The sequence below is a fragment of the Neovison vison genome, chromosome 7 (assembly GCF_020171115.1).
Source record: "Neovison vison isolate M4711 chromosome 7, ASM_NN_V1, whole genome shotgun sequence".
Lineage (NCBI taxonomy): Eukaryota > Metazoa > Chordata > Mammalia > Carnivora > Mustelidae > Neogale > Neogale vison.
The window spans coordinates 52,063,931-52,085,022 of record NC_058097.1 but is presented as its reverse complement, the minus strand read 5'-3'; the positions used below and the strand labels follow the sequence as shown (position 1 = coordinate 52,085,022).

The 21,092-nt window shown below is 44.2% G+C and overlaps 2 protein-coding genes across 2 annotated transcripts; one reads left to right on the top strand and one right to left on the bottom strand.

The window, feature by feature from the left end:
- The first annotated feature begins 9,326 nt into the window (after window positions 1-9,326).
- On the top strand, window positions 9,327-9,731 carry LOC122913886 (60S ribosomal protein L35a-like). The gene has a single exon (XM_044260530.1). The coding sequence runs from the start codon at window positions 9,352-9,354 to the stop codon at window positions 9,682-9,684; it is 333 nt and encodes a 110-aa protein (XP_044116465.1). The 5' UTR covers window positions 9,327-9,351; the 3' UTR covers window positions 9,685-9,731.
- Window positions 9,732-10,110: 379 nt separating this feature from the next.
- On the bottom strand, window positions 10,111-20,409 carry BSPH1 (binder of sperm protein homolog 1). The gene is made up of 6 exons (XM_044260529.1): window positions 20,292-20,409; window positions 15,554-15,574; window positions 13,633-13,662; window positions 11,172-11,303; window positions 10,664-10,808; window positions 10,111-10,134 (listed from the first exon to the last, which is right to left on the bottom strand). Exons 1-5 carry the CDS (start codon window positions 20,362-20,364, stop codon window positions 10,666-10,668), a joined length of 399 nt encoding a protein of 132 aa, XP_044116464.1. The 5' UTR covers window positions 20,365-20,409; the 3' UTR covers window positions 10,111-10,134; window positions 10,664-10,665.
- Window positions 20,410-21,092: the final 683 nt, after the last annotated feature.

Genomic DNA, 21,092 nt, shown 5'->3' with positions numbered 1-21,092 from the left:
AAGATGAGGAACAAGACAAGCATCACCATGGCCGACTGTGGGGAAGGGAGGGCACTCACCTCACCCTTGCGTGTCCGTCTGTCTAAGTTCTTCCCATGGTTACTTCACTCACTTGCTGCCCCTTTGTAAGCACTGGGGGACCGGCTACTGGTGAGAAACACATCTGCCTTTTCCAAACAGAGATGAGAAAATGGAACAGGAGAAACTTTGATAAAGGCACGAAGCCTGGAGAAGCTGCGTTTCCCCCACCTAGCATGTGGGGTTTGCTTTTTCGCCTTTTGCTATTTTGCTAAAAGGGATGGAACTGAACACAGCCTCTGACCTCTCCTGCAGCTAGAGAGGTCAGCTAGTAGGTAGTCCTGGGAAGCAACAGCGCCGCTCCAGGCTGGGAGGAGTCTCACACAGCTCCATGTCCCAGTTTCTCTGGCTTAACAGCTGGGGAAACTGAGGCCAAAGTGGCAGAGCACAGGTTCACTCCAGGCAGCCAGCTGAGTGACTCTGGAGAGTTCTTTTTGTTCTCTGAGCCTGTACTCCAGATCTCTGAAATGTTGGGGCTACATACATGCCATTGGAGAACCCAGTGAATATTCTTTCCCTTCCTTCCTTCCTTCCTTCCTTCCCTTTCCTTCCTTTCCCCTCCTCCGTCCCTCCCTTCTCCTCCCTCCTTCCCTCTTCCTTCCTCCCTCCCTCCCTTTCCACTCTTCCTTCCTTCCTTTCCTTTTTTCTTTCTTGAGTTAATCATTTTCCATCACACCATTGTTCCCAGTCCCTAACCATGACTATTTCGGATGCTACAAACAAAATCAGTAGCAATGTGAGACCAGTTCTCCATTCCTCTTATTTAAATCAGTTAATGTTTGTGGCAGATACTGGAGTTTCTGCTGTCAGGGAAGAGACCGTCTTTGGCTTTGATTTATTTCTCCCTTTCGGGGGGCAAATTTTACTGATTTTTATTTATTTATTTTTAAAGTGTTTCTTTTCTTTTCTTCTAAAAAAAGATTTATTTATGAGAGAGAGAGAGAATCCGGATGTAGACTCTTCATAAAGAGTGGAACCTGATGCAGGTCTTGATCCCAGGACCTTGGGATCACTACATGAGTGGATACTGAGTCAGCCGCTCAACCGACTGAGGTGTCCAGGTGCCCCATGGGTAAATTTAGAAAAATGCTTTAGGTTCTAATGATCACTTCTCCCAAAGATCATGGAAAGTTATATTCCTGAATCTTCATGAGGTCATCAGAGGTGGTGATAATTACGTGCAGTGTTGGTGAAGAACCTTCTGGAGGTTCACCTGGAACCACTCCCTAAAGGCATGTCCAGGACACTCTGAGCAGGACCCAGAACACCCTACCCTCTCGAAGGGCTGTCATGGTCATCAGAGGGGACCCATTATTCCTTTCTTGCTCAACTGAATCGTCATTATGCCCCAAGGCACTCAACCAACTGTGATAAAATATTTTCCAGAATCAGAGGTGGTATCTAGCCAACAATGCTTGTAGAGTTGAGATGAGAAAAAGAAAAAGGAAAGGAAAAAAACCCCAAACACTTAAGGTCCTAAAGCTACCAAAGGGCAGAGGTGACCTTAGTTTCTAGAGTTTTTATGTGAATCCCAGGGAGACCCAAGAGAGAAATTACCCATGATTCTAGCAGAGAGAGGATTACAGGGGGCTCTTTCTCTTCTGCAAAAATGGCCCTGGGTTTGGACTCAGGTCTCCTTGTAAGGGCAGCTCTAGACCCAGTGGAAAATATATGGGCATTAATGTCACATAGACTAACTTTCAGCTCCTGGGTTTCCCACTTAGTAGTTGGGGACGTTAGCCACCATGTTTCAGAGCTGCCCAGTCCGCAGTGAGTACACTGCAGACCTTTACCCTTCTCCAGGCATTGTTGTGTTTGAGAGTTGAGTTATTGTAGGTAAGATGCATACATCTTCTTGAAACCCTGTGTATGAATTTGCAAGGGCTGCAGTAACAACATACCCCAGACTGGGTAGTTTGGACAACAGAAATGTCTTTTCTCAGAGTTCTGGAGCCCAGAAGTCCATGGTCAAGGTACTGGCAGATTTGATTTCTGGGTAAAGACTCTCTTTGTGACTTGTAAATGGCCAGCTTCTCCCTGTGTCTTTACATGGCCCTTCCCCTGTGCTTGTATATAGAGAAAGAGATCTCTGGAGTCTCTTCTCATAAGGACACAAGCCCTATTGGCTTAAGTCCCAGATTTATCCCTCACTTTAACCTTTATTACCTCCCTATGGGTTCTATCCCCAGATTCAGTCACATTGGGAATTAGGGCATCCGTGTGTACATTTGCAGGGCTGGGAACCACAATTTAGCCCATAACACTCTGATTCAGCTCTGCAAAATGAGCTCATTGGCCGCAGCTTGTCTGAACCATGGGAAAATCTGAGATGATGGGCATCAATTGAAAGTCAATGTAACAAACAAAGTTGTATCAGTTCCTAGAAAAGTTGAGTCATATCCACAGGCGGACAAATGATAACTTACCTTTAATTGGTAGCTCTCATGGAGCTAAGAGTTTCCTGGACCCAGCCACATCCCACTTCTGCTGATGCTCTCTCTCTAATCCAAGCATCATGATTCCCCCAGCACAGCACACAGCTCCCCGACCAGGCTCCCTGCTCTGCAGCTCTGCGCCCGCTCCATTCTCGCTACATAGTAGCTACAGCAAGGTGTGCTGCTGCTGCCATGAGTATCTCCCATGGCATCCATGAAACTTAGGGAAAAATGCCAAAGCCCCTGTTCCATCTGACCTTGGACTTTCCCCATTGCTCACCCAAACCAAGCAGCCTTCCTGCTATTTCTGCAGCTCCCCAAACACTGTGGGATCTCAGGCACTGACATCGTGTGTCTGTCCCGCAGAAACACCATTCCTAGAAGACACGGGGCGGGACTTCTTCCTTCTCTTTCTTCTTCTTTTTTTTTTTAGTTAAAAAATATCATTTATTTATTTGACACAGAGAGATCACAAGTAGGTAGAGAGGCAGGCAGAGAGAGAGAGGGAAGCAGGCTCCCTGCTGAGCAGAGAGCCCGATGCGGGGCTCGATCCCAGGATCCTGAGATCATGACCTGAGCCGAAGGCAGAGGCTTAACCCACTGAGTCACCCAGGAGCCCTTTCCTTCTCTTTCTTCAGAGCTCTGTGAGTGTTTTAGAAACCCTGTTCTTTCTTTCTTTCTTTCTTTCTTTCTTTCTTTGAGAGAGAGTGAGCAAGAGAGAAAGCATGAAAGGGGCAGAGGGAAAGGGAGGAGATACCCTGCAGAGCAGGGAGGCTGATGCAGGGCTTGATTCCACGACCCTGAGATAACTCTGTCTCTCGCTCTTCCCTGATGTAATCTTTTACACAGGGATTCTCTCTCCCTGGCCCAACTTCCAGCACTCACACCTATGTTCAGATGCATATCCATTTCTATGCCTGTGCGTTTGTTTCTTTATTACATTTCTCCCATCTAGATTGCAGACTCCAGAGGCCTTTCTCCAGTTCAATACCTGTGCCCCACAGGCGGCACATGCTCAGTAGCCATCGCTGAATGACAGAAGAGAGTGCGCCTCCTGCGGGGCCTGCGGTGAGGGTTCTAGGAAATAAAACAGTGAGGCCAGAACGCGGCCCAGGCCACGCGATCATGGCAGGGTGGTCGTTGTCACGCTCGGAAAGGCGTTTCTCACATTCATGCCTGGCAGAGAGTAGAGGAGAAGGATCCTCCCAGATTTCTGATTTTTTAAAATTTCCGATTTTTAAAATTAATTATTTTTATTAACATATAATGTATTATTTGCCCCAGGGGTACAGGTCTGTGAATCGTCAGACTTACACGACAGATTTCCGATTTTGAGGAGCAGAGAACAGATTTCAGGAAATTTGGACAAGGACGTCCAGCAAACATCTCTGGCTCGTTGCTCAAGGCAAGCAATGTCTCCTGAGCAGGGCCCAATGGTCAATCGGTCGGCATGCCTCGATGTCCTCATGATTGCTGTGTGTGCGGAACATTGCAGGAAAAAGCGTGCAGGTATGTATTTTGGACAGGAGCCCTTTGGTTGGGTGGAAAATACTGTGAATCTTCAAGTCAGGTGAGTTTGGATTTGATTTCCACCTCTGTCCCGGAGAAGACCGTCACCATTAGTCACTATTCATGTTAGGAACACAGCTGCTCAATGTCCAGCTGCTCAGTTCTGCTCCTGGCTATTCCACTTACTAGCTATGTGACCCTAATGCTTCGTGCCTCACTTTTCTGATGTGTAAGCTGGACATGACAATTGCTTCTAATTCATAGGAGTATTGTATTACGTGTGTTGGTATGTGCAAAGCAATTTAAACAATCCTTGGCCCAGAGTAAGGAAGGCCCATGTAAGTGTGGGGTTTGACCGTGGCTGTCACCACCCCAGTTATTACTGGAAGTAATAACAAAGTTTTTATTTTAAAACGATCATTGTATAGGGGCACCTGGGTGGCTCAGTGGGTTAAAACCTCTGCCTTCGGCTCAGGTCATGATCCCAGAGTCCTGGGATCAAGCCCCACTTCTGGCTCTCTGCTCTTGAGTGCCTGCTTTCTCCTCTCTCTCTTTCTGCCTGCCTCTCTGCCTACTTGTGATCCCTCTCTGTCAAATAAAAATAAAATCTTTGGGGCGCCTGGGTGGCTCAGTGGGTTAAGCCGCAGCCTTCGGCTCAGGTCATGATCTCAGGGTCCTGGGATGGAATCCCGCATCGGACTCTCTGCTCAGCAGGGAGCCTGCTTCCTCCTCTCTCTCTCTCTCTGCCTGCCTCTCTACCTACTTGTGAGCTCTCTCTGTCAAATAAATAAAATCTTTAAAAAAAAATAAAATCTTTAACAAAAATAAAATAAAATAATTATTCTACAACCCAGACAAAACCTCTATCAGGTAAGCAATAGGTATGAACCCAATTTGTGGATGGAAAAACTGAGGCCCCCAAAAGTTAAGTGACTTGTCAGAAGTTTCACAGCTGGAAAAATGTGGGGTGGGTTTCACATTCAATGGCGTCTGATTCCAAAGGGTCCTAAACTACTGTGTACCCTTTGGACAGGACCGACTAAGTTCAGGAAATCATGCTTTACTCCAAGCACGTGGATGATGATCACCACTGAGGCGGAACTTAATTTAAACCTGGAGCTTCTCCAGCGAGGGGCTCAAGCCTGACCCCTAGTGGATTCCTCAAGAAGAACATGTGAGGGTTTGCTTTCCTTCACCCCTCCACCAATATTTATAATGCTTTGACATTTTGATGATGGCCATCCCAACATGAATAAGACGACATCTCAGTGGTTTTGACTTGAATTTCCATGGTTAGTGATGTTGAACACCTTTTTATACACCCACTGGCCATTTATATGTTTTCTTGGGAAAAACGTCGATTGGGGTCTTTTGCCCATTGGTACAGTCACTGTGGAAAACAGTATGGAGGATCTCCAAAAAGCTAAAAATTGAACTGCCATATACTCCAGCAATCTTACTTCTAGATCTCTATCCAAAAGAAATAATGTCACCACCCTGGAGAGGTATCTGCTCTCCCATGTTCATTGCAGCTTTGCTCACAATAGCCCAAATATGGAAGCAAACCAAGTGTCCATTGATGGATGAATGGATAAAGAAAATGTACATATAATGTACATATGTATAATGAACCATTATTCATCCTTTAAAAAGGCAGTCTGTGATCTGTGACAACATGAATTAACCCAGAGGATATTATGTGAAACAAAACAAGTCACACACAGAAAAAAACAGTTTGATCACACTTATATCTAGAATCTAAAAAAGTTGAAGTCACAGAAACAGAGGAGAAGGGCAGCGAAAATGGGGAGATGCTGGTCAAAGGGTACAATTGGAAGCCTTACTGTAAACCTAATCTGATTAAGACAGTAATCAAGACAATGCAATCAATATTAATGATGTAATAGACAAGTAGATCGATGGAACAGGATAGAATCTGGAAACAGACTCACATATATAGAGTCAGCTAATCTGGACAATGGAGCAAATGCAATTCAATGGACGCAAGGCAGTGTTTTCAAAAAATGGTGTGGGAGGGCGCCTGGGTGGCTTGGTGGGTTAAGCCCTCACTGCCTTCGGCTCAGGTCATGATCCTAGAGTCCCAGGCTGTGAGCTCTATGGGGAGTCTGTTTCTCCCTCTGACCTTCTCCCCTCTCATGCTCTCGTTCTCTCTCTCTCTCTAATAAATAAATAAATAAATAAATAAATAAATAAATAAAATGATGTTGAAATACCATGTTTGCAAAACATCCGTCTGCCAAAGGATGGTATCCAGGATATATGAAGAATTCTTACAACTCAGCAATTAGAAAACAAACAATCCAGTTTTTAAAAAATGAGCAAAAGATCTGCACAGATATCTCACTAAAGAAGATACACAGGTGACAACGAAGCTTATGGACAAATAATCAATATCACTGGTCACTAGGGGATTGCAAGTTAAGATAATGAAATGCCATCACATCCTTATTAAGATGGTTAAAATCCAAATACCAACACCACCAAAGCTGGCAAGGATGTGGGGTGGCAGGATCTCTTCTTCATTGTTGGTGGGAATGCAAAATGGTGCGACCACTTTCGGAGACTGGTGGTCTCCTACAGAACTAAGCTGACTCCTACCATATGACCCGGTATGATCCAAATGAGTTGGAAGGGCACATCCAGGGGTATCTGGGGGGCTCAGTCAGTTAAGTGTTGGAATCTTGATCTCAGCTTGGGCTTGATGTGAGGGTTGTGATTTCAAGCACCACACTGGGAGCCTACTTAAAAAAACAAAACAAAACAAAACAAAACAAAACAAAAAACCCCAAACTCATGTCCACATAAGAACCTGCACACAGAGGTTTACAACAGTTTTATTCATAACTGCCCCAAATTGGGAGCAACCAAGACGTCCATCAGCAGGTTAGTGGATAAATAAACCAGTACATCCAGACAATGGGATATTATTAGTGATAAAATGAAATGAACTATCCCGAGCCACATAAAAACCACTGGGGAACCTTACATGCATATCGCTCATCGGAAGAAACCATTCCTAAAACGCTGCGTACTGTGTGGTTCCAACTGTAAGGTACTCTGGGAAAGACAAAGTGATGGCTACAGTGGTCCCCAAGAGGAGAAATTCCGCCCTAACTGGAAAGGAATCCCAGTGGATCAGAGAAAGAAGGTCAGGAGCAGAGGACCTTGGAAGTGAAGAGACCTGAGTGGCTGATGAGGATGCTTTCTGTAGGACACGAAGGTAAACAGAAGGGAGAAAGCCTTTGGGGGCTGGCTGATGAGAGAAATGGAGGGGCACACTTTAGGGCACTATAAAATAAAACAGAACCCCAAAATAGAAGAAACCACAAACCGTCCCACCATCGAGATCCCCACCTCCCCAGCAAAAAGCCATCCAGGAAAGAAACTGCCCCTCCCTGCATGGACAGCAGATGGCGCCCTTGAACTAAGAATCTTATAAACCATTAACCCCCCTCTGTGGGTGAAACGCAACAAGGTAGCGATCTCTCCCTCGTTGCGCACACACCCCAGAAGCAAATGAACCAAGGGCGTGAAAGAGCCTCAAATTAATATTTGAAGATAGGAAAGACATTTTGAATTAGAAATTCGAAAAGTACTAAAATGAATTTTTAAAAATGAGGGGGGAAAATGGAACAAGCCGGAATTGGAGGTTTGAAGTGGCGGGGGGGGGGGGGGGAGGTTGGGGTACCAGGTGGTGGGTATTATAGAGGGCACAGCTTGCATGGAGCACTGGGTGTGGTGAAAAAATAATGAATACTGTTTTTCTGAAAATAAATAAATTGGAAAAAAAAAAGAAATTAAAATGTCCAAAGTGAAAACTAAATTAAAACGTGGCCAAGGGACAGTGGCTCTAAGTGCAGACTCATGAAGGGGCATTAAGGAAAGCACTAGAGGGATGCCTGGGTGGCTCAGTGGGTTAAGCCTCTGTCTCTGGCTCAGGTCATGATCCCAGGGGCCTGGGATTGAGTCCCGCATCAGGCTCCTTCCTGCTTCCCTCTCTGCTTGCCTTTCCCTGTGCTTGTGTTCTCTCTCTGTCTCTCTCTGACAAATAAATAAATAAAATCCTAAAAAAAACCCCCCAAAACAAAACAGAAAACCCTACAACATCCACAAGGATGAAAACAAGATAAAAATGTAAAGGGAGTTATAGAGGGTGTGATTGAAATAAAGGAACTTACGATGTGTGTCCCTGAACAAGAACATCAAGACAAAGGGGGGAAAAATAATATTCGAGACATAACCTAAGAAAATTATGCCAGAATAAAAGAAGATTAGAAGCTACATATTTAAAGGATCCACCAGGGGGTTGTGAAGATTTTTTTTTTAAACATTTTTTTTTTAAGATTTTATTTATTTATTTGACAGAGAGAGATCACAAGTAGGCAGAGAGGCAGGCAGAGAGAGAGAGAGAGAAGGAAGCAGGCTCCCCGCTGAGCAGAGAGCCCGATGCGGGACTCGATCCCAGGACCCTGAGACCATGATCCGAGCTGAAGGCAGCGGCTTAACCCACTGAGCCACCCAGGCACCCAAACTGTATCACTCCCAGGACCTGGGGAAGTAATTGCAAGGTGTGTTGGTATGGCACTGAGCCAAGAGTGAAGTGAACTTAAGTGAGGACTCTGTCTTATGTTTCTGGAAACTTCCACTTGAATTACTGGACTCCAGTGGCGGTCCGAGTCCTTGAAAATTTATCTCCACGTGGAACCAGTATTCAGGAGACCCTTTCTCCTGGACACTAAACACTGTGCCCCATTGGGGAAGTCTCCCAAGAAGGCTGAGAGTGTGTGCCTCTGGTGCCCCGCTTCACAGTCGTCCGGACTCCCAATCATTCAAGGGGCATCGAGGCTGTGGACTAATTCATGCTTGGAAATCTGGTAGGAGGTTGGCTCTGGCTCTTCCATGTAACACGCATAGCAAGCTGATTTTCAACTGATTTTCTTTCTTAAAAAACCCCTATGATCCATTTATCACCACTAGATGTCTCTCTGGCCAACCATTCCCTAGGATCTGATTAGTAAGTAATTCCTGATGCCTAGAATAATAACCAAAATCACTGTGCACCTTAAGGACTAATTGCCAACACCCCCCGGCTCGGTCACAGTGCGTTCTATGGCTTTCCCGATACAAGTAAGCCCATTTCAAAGACTAGAAAGATAAGTCACCAACATTCTTTTTGGGGTTCCTGTTTCTTATGAAAGATTATGAGGAGTCTTTTGGGTCTATAAAGACAGTGCTTTCCTTTTTTTTCCCACCATCTTGGGGCCTGTGGAGGCCTGCTGGGAACAGGACTCCTCTAAAACACCGAATAATGTCTGGAAGGCTGTGGTCCAAGGCCATTTTTGCTGGCTATAAGCGGGGTCTCCGCAACCAGAGGGAGCACACAGCTCTTCTTAAAATCGAAGGTGTATATGCTCGAGATGAAACGGAATTCTATCTAGGCAAGAGATGTGCTTACGTGTACAAAGCAAAGAACAACATAGTGACTCCTGGTGGCAAACCAAACAAAACCAGAGTAATCTGGGGAAAAGTAACTCGTGCTCATGGAAACAGCGGCATGGTTCGTGCCAAATTCCGAAGCAACCTTCCTGCTAAAGCCATTGGCCACAGAATCCGTGTGATGCTGTACCCCTCAAGGATTTAAGTTTAATATAAAGTAAATAAAGGTGTAGATTTGTTCTCTTGTATTTTTGTTATTAAAAAAAAAAAAGACAGTGCTTCCAAGCTCTTTTTTAGGGGATGCCATGACCTACAGTAATAATACATTTGAAAATATGATTTGACACATATTCGTGTATATGTTTTTTTATTGAATTATATTGACACACAACACTGTTTCGGGTGAGCAATGGAATGATTTGACATTACGTTCACTGTGAAATGATGACCACCGTCTGGTCACCATCTGTTACCATAAAAAGCTACAAAACATTCTTTTCCTTGGGATGAGAACTTGCAAGATTCACTCTTCCAGCAACCTTCAGATATGCACGACAACACCGCTGATTACAGTCACCATGCTTGACATCACATCCCTGGGACTTATTCATGTATATATGTGTAGACAGGCATCTGTTTCTATTTATAAAATCACCTTAAAATATTAGAAATAATATATTGGGTACACATGTTATACTCTGTGATTTCCCCTCCAATTCTGTGGCATTTTAATTATTTTTTAAATGTATTTTTTATCTTAATTTTTTAATTTTATTTTTTAAAAGATTTTACTTATTTATTTGATAGAGACACAGTGAGAGAAGGAACACACGCAGGGGGAGTGGGAGAGGGAGAAGCAGGTTTCCCACTGTGCAGGGAGCCCGATGTGGGGCTCAATCCCAGGAACCTGGGATCATGACCTGAGCCCAAGGCAGATACTTAACGACTGAGCCACCCAGGCGCCCCAGAATGTAGGTTTTCATATTAAAACCTCATCATCCACCATCCATGGCCAAAAACCCATTATTAACAGCCGGATCACCTTCTACTCATATCTCAGGAAGAAAGAAAGAAAAAAAAAGCCTTATAAGGAGGGTCCTATCTTCTCCTTTCACAAAAGAAACTGAAGATTACTTCCCAGGAGAATGATTAGACCTTTTCATGCCCTTCCCTGAAAATCTCACCATCAGTCACAATATTTCCAAATCTTGTCTTTGTTATAATGCTGGGTCAGGGAACACCATTTTTTCCCAAAGGCGTCCCCATCTTCAGTACATTCCCGGTAGATCATGTGTCTGTACCAGAAGGGAAACACGCATTTTGCAAAGTCTACAGAGGAAGGAAGCAATCAGAGTAAGAAATCTTTCTATTTTGTTGTTTCTTCTTTGCCATGTCTCTCATGCACACATGTCTGTGCCCCCCCAAACCCTTCCCCCGCATTCAGCACCGTCTGCTTGGCAATATTGGTGGGAGATTGAGGTTTTGCTAAAAGTTTGCTTTCAAGGTCATGTGTTTGAAGCTCTCATAATGTCCTTGGTGCAATGTGATTTGCATACTGTCGGAGACCTACCTGCACAGATCTCCTTTTCACAGTGTCATTGACCGTGGAATCCCCGTACAGCGTCCTCTTGTGGATCCTATTGAACAAATATCACCCAACCTCCCTGCAGTATTCAGAGACCGGACACTCACCGTCTTCAGAGCAGTATTTCCAATAGCCTTGGTAAGTCTCATTTAGGGAACACCACTTGTGTTTCGTCTTGAGCTTGACGCAGTCATAGAATATTCCATTTTTGTAACGGAATGGAAAGAAACATTTGCCATCTGAAGAAAACAAAAATTCTTGGTCTTTCTCTGGGAGTGTTACTTGGGATGTTACAAACTTACTTTTTTTTCTTAATATATTATTTATTTTTTTGACATTGAGAGAGAGAGGGAGAGAGCATGAGACATGAGAAGGGGAAGGTCAGAGGGAGAAGCAGGCTTCCTGCTTCTCGAGCCCGATGTGGGACTCGATCCCAGGACCCTGGGACCATCACCTGAGCTGAAGGCAGTCGCTTAACTAACTGAGGCACCCAGGCGCCCTACAAATTGACTTTTGTCTTCCCCTGGTTGCACTGAAGTGAGAGCTGCTCCCTGGGGTCCTGTTGAATACTGAGTCACTTAACACTTTTCTCCATGGTAAAAACACTCTTGATATATTTTGCTTAGCATTTGACCCCAGTTCCAGAAAACTCTACTAAGCTTAGAAACATAAATGTGAGACTTATCTATCGAACAATTTCCCCTCCATCTCTTTTCTTCACCTTATTACACACACACACACACACACACACACACACACAGTATATAGCCTGGTTTGTATCTATTCAGTTTTCTCCACACGTATATGGACATAACGCTTATATGGACATTGCGTATACACACCTGTACATCCCTACAACACACACACAGGATACATACTATACATGGGCTCTCTGCACAGAGTTTTTGCTCCTTCCTAAAATGAATCATACTTTATATCCATAACTTGTTTCTAACTTAGCTTATCACAAAAGTGTTTCCCAATGTATCTTTTTCTTCCCCCCTCCTGGCCTCCATTTAAGACAGTGTTCAGAACTTTCTCTAGAATTGAACTCATCATCTTTCTCTCTCACTTATATTCTTCCTCCGTGAAGGGCATTTCTATCCACCCACCTGAGCCAAAAAAACTTACCCCATGTATCCTTTTAATCTTTGTAGCTCTAACTCCTATCTAATGTCAATTCATATTCTGTGATACGGATCTTGCCAAATTGACTCAACATTTCCCGTATTCAGATTGTTTTCCCTCTCTACAAAGCCGAAGCAAACTTTCCATGTATGTAAATTCTTAGGTGCTGAAGCATTTATTTCTGCAGAATGGAATCCCAAAAGTAAGATTCTTAGGTTAACACACATATGAACTGTTAACGTTATTGGGTATTGTCTTCTCAAAGGACAATAGCAATTCATGTTTCCTACCAATGTGCCCTTTTACCTGGATTTTCTTCACCCCGAAGTATTTATATGATCTTAAGATGTACACCTTTTTATTTTTATTTATTTATTTATTTTTATTTATTTTATTTTTTTTAAAAGATTTTATTATTTATTTGACAGAGAGAGATCACAAGTAGGCAGAGAGGCAGGCAGAGAGAGAGGAGGAAGCAGGCTCCCCGCTGAGCAGAGAGCCCGATGCGGGACTCAATCCCAGGATCCTGAGATCATGACCCGAGCCGAAGGCAGTGGCTTAACCCACTGAGCCACCCAAAGATTTTATTTATTTATTTGACAGACAGAGATCACAAGTAGGCAGAGAGGCAGGCAGAGTGAGAGGGGGAAGCAGGCTCACCGCTGAGCAGAGAGCCTGATGCGGGGTTCCATCCCAGGACCCCGAGATCATGACCCGAGCCGAAAGCAGAGGCTTAACCCACTGAGCCACCCCACACCTTTTTATTTTTTTAAGATTTTATTTATTTATTTGACAGACAGAGATCACAAGTAGGCAGAGAGGCAGGCCGAGAGAGAGGGGGGAAGCAGGCTCCCTGCTGAGCAGAGAGGCTGATGCAGGGCTCAATCCCAGGACTCTGAGATCATGACCTGAGCTGGAGGCAGAGGCTTTAACCCACTGAGCCACCCAGACGCCCCAGGTGTATACCTTTAAAACAGATTATTCCTGTCTTGCTTTAAAATAGATGGTACAAAGTAGAATGACCGGGGTCTGAAGCCAGCAAGCATTAGAAAAGATTACTTATTACTATTTGATGAGTTCTTGGCTGATATCATGTTATTTATATTACTATAATTATGGTTTGTTTAAATATCTGATAATACAAGGTGTTTCTCCAATGCTTTTCCCCCCGTAATATTCCTAATTACTATTGGACATTTTTCCCACGTGAATTTTAAAATCAGGTATTTTCTGGTTTATTGGCAGAAATTAAAGAGTAGTGCTGGTAAAGTTCGGGGTGACTCTTATTTCTTGTTTTTCTTTATCTGTCTACAAATTCCTTTTATCAAATTTACAAAAAGAGAAAAAAGATTTTATCAGGAAAAACCCCACTGATCTCCCCATTTTTACAAAATTAAAAGAAAATATACTTTAATCACAAAAGTTTTCTGATCATCTTACCTTTGACTTCTGGAAAGTGAATTATAGTTTCTGAAAAAGAAAATTGGAAGCTGATGTTTATTTCACTATTCTTATTTCTTCCAACCCAGAACATAGCATGATCTGTCATTTAGAACTTGCTTTATGTTCTTCAATATGATTTTATCATTTATTTATTTAAGTCCTGGATTTTTTTTTTTAAGATTTTATTTATTTATTTATTTATTTAACAGACAGAGATCACAAGTAAGCAGAGAGGCAGGCAAAGAGAGAGGAGGAAGTAGGCTCACTGCCGAGCAAAGATCCTGACACAGGACCGGATCCCAGAACCCTGAGATCACAACCCGAGCTGAAGGCAGAGGCCTTAACCCACTGAGCCACCCAGGCGCCCCAGTCCTGGACATTTCTTGCTGATTTAACCCCAAAGTGTTTTTTGTCACTGATATAAAATCAGTCTCATAAAATAGAATGATTTTCTTTTCTATCAGTGTCTACTGGGTTCTTACCAGTATAGGAAAAAACAACTGGTTGTTGTATGTTTATCTTATATCTAGCCACAAATCCAGATTCTCGTATTTTTTAAAAATTTCTTATTAAGTTTCAAATTTTAATAAAATTTCTTATTAAGTTTTAAATTTTAATGTTAGTTCAGATTCTCTTATTGAATCTAGGAACATTTACTAGTTTTCCTAGGGCTTTTTGAAGTATGCAATCATACAATAATTGTACTTCTTATTTTCTTTGCTTAATGGGTTATCTCCTTTTTGCAATATCACCTGCCTTAGGGCCTCTCCACCCCCACAAAGTTAACTAGTACTGGTCACAATCAACACATCCGTGCAGACGGAGTGATATTTGGGTTAAGAATGTTCATTTCAGCACAGCTGATAATAACCCCGCAGATAGAGATCAATCCAAAAATACCAATCAGTAAGGGAATTTAAAAATAAAATATTATTATTTTTTATTTGAAAGAGAGAGAGCAGGAGCAGGTGGAGGAGCAGAGGGAGAGGGACAAGCAGACTCCACGCTGAGTGCGGAGCCAGAAGAGGAGCTCAGTCCCACAACACTGAGATCACAACCTGAGCTGAAATCAAGAGTCAGACACTCGACCTCCTGAGCCCCTCAGGTGCCCCTTCAATACATAGCTTTATAATACTGCAGACATTAACAAAGAGGAACTTATAAATAGATATGAAAACATTTGCACTTCATCTTTAGGCGACAAAAGGCATTTTCTATTTCATTATGTTCTATAAGACTCTGTTTTTACAAAAAAGAAAATCCCATTATGGAGTCGTATGGGATGATACATTCGATCACTCAAAAATATTAACAGTAAAAATGACAGTAATATTATAATTGCTTTCTTCTTCTTTTTCCTTATCTATTCTTTTTTAAAAAAATTATTTATTTGAGGAGTGCCTGGGTGGCTCAGTGGGTTAAAGCCTCTGCCTTCAGCTCAGGTCATGATCCAAGGGTCCTGGGATCGAGCCCTGCATTGGGCTCTCTGCTCAGCAGGGAGCCTGCTTCCCCCTCTCTCTCTCTGCCTGCTTGTGATCTCTGTCTGTCAAATAAATAAATAAAAAATCTTTTTAAAAAAGTTATTTATTTGACACAGAGAGAGAGAGAGAGAGAGAGAGCACAAGCAGGGGGAGGAGCAGAGGGAGAGGGAGATGCAGGCTTCCCCCTGAACAGGGAGCCCAATGCGGGGCTCAATCCCAGGACCCTGTGGTCATGACCTAAGCCCAAGGCAGACGCCTAACTGACTGAGCCACCCAGGCTCCCCTTTCTTTAACTATTCTTAACATAGATTGTACTTTATCTTACATATGAGGACATGAAATATGATTTCTTGCCAGGAAAAGGAGCATAATATTGAATAACTTTATATTTTATTGCCAAATTTAAAAAACAACTCTTAAAGTTTTTATCAACTCACCTACAGCTGGAGGATCATCATCTGAAAGACACAATTTTATTTTTAAATTAATCTCTCCACCCAACATGGGACTTGAAATTACAACCCAGAGATCAAGAGTTACACCTTCCACCGACTAAGCCAGGCGGGTGCCCCGAAAGTCACAAATTTTAGCAAATACTTATTTCACTAGATTTAACCTTTAGACTAGAATGAAATGCAAATATTTTCCTAAATTATAATCTAGTAAGGATAATATTTTGAAGGAGCTGAGTCAGAATTTCAGTGGTGCTTCCTTTCAGTAGTGTAATTGTGGGTGATTTGTAATTCTTCCTTTTGCTTTAACTGTATTTTCTGGGGCTCCATGTTATCACATGGCACCTGTTTTATTTCGGTGATAAAGGATTTCTCTCCTCACAGTAATCATTATTATTTTCTCCCCAATGAGATGGAAGACTCTTTCAAATTCGCAATCGATTTTCGCAAAACAGTAGAGAACTTACATCCACTAAAAATGGCTCCGGAATTCAAGTTTAGGAGGCTGGTGTCTTGCAAGTATTGAAATGCCAAGAAACCTCCCAGAAAGGGCTAAGGCATTTCGTCATAAATGGCCTGTCCATTATCTTGTCCAGATCTTCAACGCTCTTCTCTGAGACTGAAAGAGACAGGATCTTGATGGCTATGTTTTTGCCTGTAAATGTCGAACTGGCAACTGGTACCGAACATGAAGCACCCCCCTTACTGCCCCCAGCGCAGGAAGCACAACGTGAAGAAGACATTTAGAAATGACTTACTTTTTCACCCTTACAAGTAGGAAGGATTCCAGGGGGAGGACACATTCAGAATGTACACTGACAGTGCAGAGGTGTAGCTAAAGAAGTACACTTTCTCTTAAAAAAAAAGAGGGTGCCTGGGTGGCTCAGTGGGTTGGGCTTCTGCCTTCCACTCGGGTCGTGATCTCCGGGTCCTGGGATTGAGTCCTGCCTGGGGCTGTCTGCTAGGTGGGGAGCCTGCTTCCTCCTCTCTCTCTGCCTGCCTCTCTGCCTACTTGTGATCTCTGTCAAATAAATAAATAAAATCTTAAAAAAAAAAAAAGAAATACACTTTCTCAGAATCTTTAGCTCCTTCATCCCCAGCTAACTGTGTGACTTTGGGTCCATGACTCGACATCTCTGTGCGCCAGATCCCTTTCTACAAAACAAAGGCCATAACTGTACCTACCTCATGGGATTGTTATGAGGAACGTACTTCTTACGCATATCAAGTTCTCAGCTACAATTCTTTTTTTTTTTAAGGGAGATTTCTTCTTTATTTTATTATTATTATTATTTTTAAAGATTTTATTTATTTATTTGACAGGTAGAGATCACAAGTAGGCAGAAAGGCAGGCAGAAAGAGAGGAGGAAGCAGGCTCCCTGCTGAGCAGAGAGCCTGATGCGGGACTCGATCCCAGGACCCTGAGACCATGACCTGAACCGAAGGCAGAGGCTTTAACCCACTGAGCCACCCAGGTGCTCTTAGCATATGATTCTGCTTCACCCTAGAAATTCTGTCTGCCATCCACAGGGGTGCAGCATAGACAATTCTTCTGAGTATGTGGGAATATTTCCATAATACAGTGAGTTAAAGGTTTTTAAAAGGAAACCTGACCTAACCATGATGGCAAAGAATTACAGAGTGCACATGCTAGGGAGGGGATATAAAACAGCATGGCTGCTCTGGAAAACAGCACGGAGGTTGCTCAAAAAAATTAAAAATAGAACTACCATGTGACCTGGCAATCCCACTTCTGGGTATTTACCCAAACGCCTCAAAATCTGGATCTTGAAGAGCTTTCTGTATTCTCACGCTCACTGAATCCTAATAGCCAGGACGGGGGAACCACCCGAAAGTCCATCCCCGGACGGGTGGACAGTGGATCAGGAGAAGGCAGTCTCTGTGTGCCGCGGAAATTAATTAGAGAGAAATACACTCATTAAATAAATAAAATTAAATTGTATCCAAAGAGAAGGAACTCCTGCCATAGGCAACAGCAGGGATGGACGTGGAGGACATCAGGCTAAAGGAAATAAGCCAGAGGCAGAAGGACAAAAACTTCACATGAGGTATCCAAAACAGATGCACTCCGTGAATGTTAGCAGTTAAATCCAAACACTTATACTGTGTCTCTAATACCTGCTGGTGGTAGGTATTAATAATAATAATAATATCCTGGCATCCTCCCAGCATCCGTGGGGGAGGGGGCAGCAAAAATCATTCTCCTGTGTCGGGTGTGGGAACTCAGAGCCTGGCCCGAGGTCACGGAAGAAACTCAGGGTGGAGTCAGAGAGGCCAGGTTGGGGCTGGACTTGGGAGCCCCTGCTGGAGGGAAGTGGGACAGAGGTGGCCGGGAGGTGCTCAGCTCTGGGCCGGTGGGGTCCCGCTGGGAGCGCTGGGCTATCATTCTCCTGCCCTCCGGTCCCATAAAATGATAAAGGCTTTTGCAATGCAAGATTTGAATTTTAGCACAAGCGTTTGCTGAAATTCAGCTGTGGGCCGACGGGCAGTGTCTGCCCCAGGAGCATGAAATGGTAACAGGCAGCAGGGGAAAACTCCAGAATTTTGGGTTCATGCTGCATGTCAGGGGCTGCCCGCCTGGATGGTCCTCCTGTCAGGGACCCCACTGTCGTGTCATCCCTGAGTGCACCCCAACAGCTCGTAACCATGGAAACGTTACACATGCACACGGCCAGCGTCTAGTCCTGGAACGGGATCACTCAGTTGGACCCTCTGTGAAGTCTTGCCAGGTCAGTCATATCTCCGGGCTTGCCCGAGGCGTGAAGGCGGTTGAGGTCACACAGCTCATCTGTCTCCTCTCCGTCTTCTCACCCGCCAGTGGGCCCACGGTATAGTCACTCTTGCCACTTACTCTCTACACTGTGCGCCCCCAGTGCGATCCAAGCCTCCTACCTCTTTGCTTCTAAAATGCTAAAATCCAGTGCTTTCATGTTCTGTCTCCGGGATCAGAATGCCCCTTATTCTCCACGGTGTCTTACTGCCTGCAGGCCGGGTGGCTGGCCCCAGAGATGACAATGGGGCCCTCTTCACCTTGGGGGAGCAGACACTTGTGTGGAGAGACAGACAGCGTGAATGAGCAACATTCCCAAAGACTCAGAAGTGCGCTGAGCACCACGTAAGTGGAAAGACCGTGCCTGGGCCCTGTGGGTCTTCATTCACCGAGACTGGGCAGCATGGAGAGAGCGTCACATGGGAAAATGTGACCTTCCTAATTCAGGAGGCCAGGCACTAAAAGTGGAGAAATTTTAGGACCATCTTAACCAGCTTTTGACCCTTATGCTTTCTTTTCTTTCTTTCTTTTTTTTTTTTAAAGATTTTATTTATTTATTTGACAGAGAGAGATCACAAGTAGGCAGAGAGGCAGGCAGAGAGAGAGAGAGGAGGAAGCAGGCTCCCTGCCGAGCAGAGAGCCCGATGCGGGACTCAATCCCAGGACCCCGAGATCATGACCTGAGCCAAAGGCAGAGGCTTTAACCCACTGAGCCACCCAGGCGCCCCCCCCCCTTTTTTTTTTTTAACATACATACAAAAGTGGTATCTCACGAAAAAATCAATGTCCTAGACAAAAGTATTATTGTTCCATAAGCACAAAAAGAATATTCTAACACATAAGAAATTAGTGGTCACAGCCACACTAAGAACCTCTCTCTCTTTTTTTTTTTAAAGACGTTTATCCACACTGTATTCGATTTACTTTTCAATGCAAACGTGTCCTGGAGGATACTTCCACGTAGGACCTGAGAGACCATCATTTTGAAAAAATTTCACAAAATAACTGTTTTCCCAGGTCTACGTGACTCCTCCCACCAGATGTGTAGGAAATGCTTCTGTGATGAAATTCCCTTCTTATATGGTCATCCACAATCGCTGAAGGCCACACGATTTGGTAAAGGACTAAAACAGACTTGCCAAAACTCAGTTCCATCTTCAAAGCCTCAAATAAAGCATTTAAAATATGGTAGGGGAGAAGGGAGACACACGGTTATGAAGGAACACGACTCTGCCAATGGGATTGTCCAACTTGCATTCCGATTCTCTCATTTTTATTAGTCAAACCTTGTTATATTTGTGTGTGTTTTTAGTATTTTTATTTTTTTAAAGATGTTATTTATTTATTTGACAGACAGAGATCACAAGTAGGCAGAGAGGCAGGCAAAGAGAGAGGAAGGGAAGCAGGCTCCCCGCTGAGCAGGAAGCCTGATTCGGGGTTCGATCCCAGGACCCTGAGATCATGACCCAAGCCCAAGGCAGAGGCTTAACCTACTGAGCCACCCAGGCGCCCCTGGGTGTGTGTTTTTAAGGCCCACCAGTGGCGTGTGTCTATTCAATAGAAATACTAGAAAAATAGAGAGGGTATCTTTTTCTCTTTTAGGGTACATGAAATTAGGATGGTTCTTACACTCAAGTTGGATTACATACGGCAGAAAATGTGCAAGACTCAGTTTTTCCTTTCCTTTTTTTTTTAAAGTTTTTATTTATTTATTTAACAGAGACAGAGAGATCACAAATAGTCAGAGAGGCAGGCAGAGAGAGAGGAGGAAGCAGACTCCCCGCTGAGCAGAGAGCCCAATGCGGGGCTTGATCCTAGGACCCTGAGACCATGGCCTGAGCTGAACACGGAGGCTTAACCCAAGAAGCCACCCAGGCGCCCCAAGACTCGAGTTTTCAATGCTCACCCCCGACGTGTCACATCGCGACTCACCCTCATAGTCAGGACAGACCACACGGTGAAATCCACAGACCCAGAGCAACAGGAACCCCACCGGCAAGGCCATGCTGCTCCTCTCAGAAACAGCTGGTTGACTTGTGACTTGCTCATCCTCAGGGCTTTATAGCCAACACCGCCACCGCCACTGACTCCTCCTTTCTACTTCACTTCCCTCCTCCCTCCTCCTCTCCCTCCTTCCCCCAGGCTCCTCCTTCTCTCCTCCCCTCCCTTCTCGTAGGGCTCTTTCTCCCTCTCAGCTCCCCTTCCTCCTCCTGCTTTTCTTATCCCTCCTTTCTCCACTCCTCTCCTCCTTATCCTCCCTTTCTCCTCCTCCTCCTTCCTTCTCCCTTCTCTGCCCCAAACCTAGACCACCTGCCTTGCATGGGAAGAATTGCAGGAAAAGAAATACACAAGGATTAGGTGAGTCACAATGAGGAATTTTAAGTTGTTCCCACAATCATCAAGGATCCATGAGCGGTACAGATTAATCCCTGTCTTTGACCTTACTGGTCTTTGAAAGCCAAGCCAGGGGTGCCGGGGTGGCTCAATTGGTTTAAGCATCTGCCTTTGGCTCAGGTCATGATCCCAGGGTCCTGGGATCGAGCCCCGCATTGGGCTTCTTGCTCAGCTGAGAGCCTGAATCTCCCTCTCCCTCTATGCCTCCCCTGGCTTGTGTGCTCTCTCACTCACTCTCTCTCTCTCAAATAAATAAAATCTTAAAAAAAAAAAACAACAACAACCAACTTGCAATTGCTAAACTACTAAAGTTTGCCTTTACCATCCCTGTTCCATGTC